Source organism: Solanum stenotomum, unplaced genomic scaffold (genome assembly GCF_019186545.1).
Source record: "Solanum stenotomum isolate F172 unplaced genomic scaffold, ASM1918654v1 scaffold16962, whole genome shotgun sequence".
NCBI classification, from domain to species: Eukaryota; Viridiplantae; Streptophyta; class Magnoliopsida; order Solanales; family Solanaceae; genus Solanum; species Solanum stenotomum.
The window spans coordinates 2,969-7,134 of record NW_026024319.1 but is presented as its reverse complement, the minus strand read 5'-3'; the positions used below and the strand labels follow the sequence as shown (position 1 = coordinate 7,134).

The window sequence follows — 4,166 nt, the reverse complement described above, 5'->3', positions numbered from 1 at the left end:
CTTACATCAAATCAGTTGGATATTAAATTTCCAACACAGATGAATTTATAAAGACAACTTCGTTGTCATTAGTTCATAGCAGCAAATGTATCTCCATATCTTTGCATAACTTTTTTAGTTGCTAAAGCAGCAGCCTCACTTGCACGCAATGTCCCAGTAGCCATGATTGCAGCAAATTCACGGGTGATTTCCTCTTGTACCTTGCTCCGAGCATCCCCAAGAGGATCTTTCACAACACCATTAGCAGGCGTCTTCTCCTGCTCTCCCACAGGTTTCACCGCAGGGGGCACATTCTTCTTCTCTCCATCTTGGCTCTCGGGCTTTTTAGATTGATAAACACCACTACTAGAGGACTTCCCAACAGAAAGTGTCGGCTGGAAAGCAGGAGCAACAGTAGCTGGTCTAAACTGGGGTGCTTGTGGTACCGCATTAGCCCTCAACGTTGATTCCAGTTGTTGTATCATGGGCACTGCATCAAGATAATAACAGGAGTAAGTTCAAGTACTGGACATCTTTCACTAAATTTTCCCCAAAGAATACTTTCAATCCAAATGAGGAGTACTGTACATTTCTTTTTTAATAAGTAATGAGTAACTTCACATATATAAAATATAAAGCTAACGCTGGGAGAAGTTACAATCAGAAAAGTGAGGCCGAAGCACCATAGATATAGCTCAAATGTGCTTTCAAGTAGCACTATTTTGAATATCTAAGAGCCCTATCTCAAATTATGTAAGCCGCCAAAACATATTAACTTGTTTGAGAAAGCATCATGTGATTAGTCCGCATATCCTACACTTCACCACAGAACTGATAAAGCAAAACAATTTACTCAGAAGAAGCGGCATCATAATCCTGAAAATTCTAGATGTAACAAAGACAAAAAGGACAAGAAGGAACCAGCACAGAACACCAATTATCAAATGATGTTAAAAAGACAAACAGAATCAGGTATTTATGTCAATCATAAATGTTTTATGGAGGGTTCAACACAGGAAGTGCAAAGAAAGACTTACTTATAAGGGCACCCATCGGGCTGTTCGTAACCTCATTAGGAAGATTCAAAATATAATCTGGAATGGTTGCACCAACCAAAAATTGAGCAATCTCATTGCTGAAATTGTTGCAGTTGTGGGTAAGCAAACTGTATGTCTCTGCAGTATATCGAGGGCTTATCTCTTGTAAATACATTTCAAAGACATCCTTTGGTATGTGGGTGACACCCAGGTCTACAACTTGAATAGGAGTTCCATATGGTGTCGTCCCAGCTGGAGCATGTTGTATACCACCTCCAAAATAATATTCATGACCATAAACCACTACTCCTGTGTGCCTACAGAAAGGATACACAACAATCTGACTTGAATAGGGAGAGCAGGAAAGCAACTCATTTTACTGGTATGATGGACAGGAACGAGCTACACCAGGTACAAATTACAGGAGAGATAAGAGCTCCATGAAATAGGAGAGAAAAACATTTTTCAAAACCAATATTTAAGACACCATCTACTTAAATATAAGATCTGAATATGGAAGATGATTAGAACATCAACCAAATCAATACTCCTACTACATTCAAATATGCAATCTACACAAGAGAGTTCCGCTTTGCTCTGATGCACCAATGCAGGAAACTTCAACTCATACAGAAATGTCACTTTTAAAGATTAGTTGTTATTGAAATCCATAAGAAAACATGGAAATGTAACCTAGCTAACATGTTTAAGATATGCTCTTAAAGAGTCTAACAGGGCCCGAGTTAAGTGGCAGGCAGAGACCCATTTGAGCCAATCGTACTTAATATTACTAATCAGACCACCACTCAAAAGAAAAGAATGCCCTTCAAATAACAATGCAACTTACCATATTCCTTCAATAGCTTTTCCCAAAAAAGTAGTAGACAATTGTCGAGCTAAACCTTGGCTCAGGTCATAGACATTCAAGATAACCTTGTGACCGTCCTGCCACAATCAAAGATTATAATGATAAATACATGAGCCTCCCAACACAAGTAAGGTAGATCCAATGGGATATTGATAAAGATGGACATAACCAGCATAAGAGAGAAGGTTACAATACCTCAGCCATCTCCAATAAAAAAGCTTTCTTGGAAAGAAATGCACTACACAACCAAGTGGAGCTGGAAAGATGACCTAAAACATTAAAACCAAGTTAAACATTAGACACAATACAACGACGACAACAACAACATACCCAGTAAAATCCCACAAGTGGGGTCTGGGAAGTTAGACACCATGGAGATGTAAAAAGGGAAAGAGCAACTAATTGGGGGTTTTAACTTGAAAAGCAAGAAAAATCAAGCTAGATAAACAGACATGTGAAACCAACAAATCAAACGAACCGCATTACTATCCTTATCAACCAAACAGTAGCTTAACTTGCCAACCAAGAAATCATTGAAACATCACAGTAATGCTAAATACTGAGATGCATATTTCTTCCCCAATCATTAGAAACACAAAAGTCAACCTCAATAGTTTACCTTCTTCAACAATCCTAACCTAAATTAACAAATCAGTGTTGCAATAAACAATTGTGCTGCTTACAATTGGAAAAAGAGAGCCCTAATCTGTTACCAATCGGGTAATTTCTTCAAGTTTCGTTAAGCGGACATTATTTTACAGATAAAAATCAAATACATCCAATTATATATATATGACAACATAGATCAAACCAAGAGAATTTGACAAATTACCTGAGAATTAGGCAAATCGAAAGAATTGTACAGAGAGAGATAAAGGAAAATTATGTTAGCGTGGATAAAGAATACAAATTCCAGAAAAATTGGGAGTTGTTATATTGCTTAGTCAAAGTGCCTACAATGACCCGAACACACAATATTCCATACCCTTCTAGAAACTACCAACCAATTGGATTTTGACACGTTCCTTTATGTCGGTCTCATGTGGCAAACCATTCAACCGTCGTATTCATTAGTCACAAAGAGTTGGTATTAACAATATATTAACCATTATTTACCTTTATTACTAGTATATATATTATTATTAATGCATAGCATTTATTAAATAAAGTATATTACGGTAAAATCTTACTAAATTAATACTCGATTAATTAATAATAATTTTAAAATAATATTTTCTTTGGTTTCGATTTGTGTCAATGGAAAAAATCATCATTTTCGATAAGATAATGTATTTTTATTAAATAAAGTATATTACGGTAAAATCTTATTAAATTAATACTCGATTAATTAATAATAATTTTAAAATAACATTTTCTTTGGTTTCAATTTGGGTCAATGGAAAAAATCATCATTTTCGATAAGATAATATATTTTCAGAAATCTCTATATAAATATATGGCCATATTAATATTATGAATTAATAATTATTTAAAAGTACAAATATATCTAAGACAATTCAGTGAAATATGATTTTATTGTGTTCTATTTTGTTGTTAAAATTTAAATTTAGTTGAAGCTCATCTCTAACTTTTCTTATTGCATCCAAAAGTTTTGGTGTTGTTTTTTTTAACTGCACCATAGAATTGTGAAGAGTTCTAAATATGATAAGTGTTTTATTACGCGTAACCAGTTCCAAAGGTATTGTATCATCTTTAACTTTGTCATCAACATATTTTTTTCAATGGTATCCACAACTTCTTATAACCTATAGACCTCTGAACATGTATCATTTTCACCCATTCAACATGTAATTAACGTATCATTTAATTGCGGTAGCCGAGATCATTAATCATGACCTCAAGTTCATTAATGACGTTTTCACAAGTGGGTTCATTTAAATTCTCTGAGATTTCATCCCCGAATGAATTTTGTAGTGTCGAAACACTATTTAAATTAATAAATATTAATTATATATTAAATAATACATCTACAAAATAATAATATTTAATGGTCTCACCTATATTAATTTAGTGAGATTTTACTATAGTTATACCCAAGTTAAAATTTTGTGATAAATAAGGTATTATAACACATAAAATTAATGCATACATTGTTTTTTTCCTAAAAAATTAGTTAAAATATCCATTGAGTCAAAATTTCTTATCCAAAAAAATTCAATTATTATTTATTATCCAAAATGATTGTTCAATCTACTCTTTTACTGACGAAATTCACCACTAGGTATTTTGAGGCAAGAAACCACAAAAAGCAAAAAAAAAAA

At 33.6% G+C, this 4,166-nt stretch overlaps 1 protein-coding gene across 1 annotated transcript; it reads right to left on the bottom strand.

Moving 5' to 3' along the window:
* LOC125850429 (uncharacterized) lies at window positions 1–2,809 on the bottom strand. The gene is made up of 5 exons (XM_049530281.1): window positions 2,717–2,809; window positions 2,080–2,153; window positions 1,864–1,961; window positions 1,017–1,333; window positions 1–469 (listed from the first exon to the last, which is right to left on the bottom strand). The coding sequence occupies exons 2-5, from the start codon at window positions 2,086–2,088 to the stop codon at window positions 69–71; spliced, it is 825 nt and encodes a 274-aa protein (XP_049386238.1). The 5' UTR covers window positions 2,089–2,153; window positions 2,717–2,809; the 3' UTR covers window positions 1–68.
* Between the last annotated feature and the right edge of the window lie 1,357 nt (window positions 2,810–4,166).

Excerpts from the sequence above, each read along its gene's own strand:
- LOC125850429 (XM_049530281.1), bottom strand. Across the intron at positions 1,334-1,863 it reads AAAGCTATTGAAGGAATATG|GCACACAGGAGTAGTGGTTT; the intron begins GTAAGTTGCATT and ends TCCTTTCTGTAG. Across the intron at positions 470-1,016 it reads CCCGATGGGTGCCCTTATAA|TGCCCATGATACAACAACTG; the intron begins GTAAGTCTTTCT and ends ATCTTGATGCAG.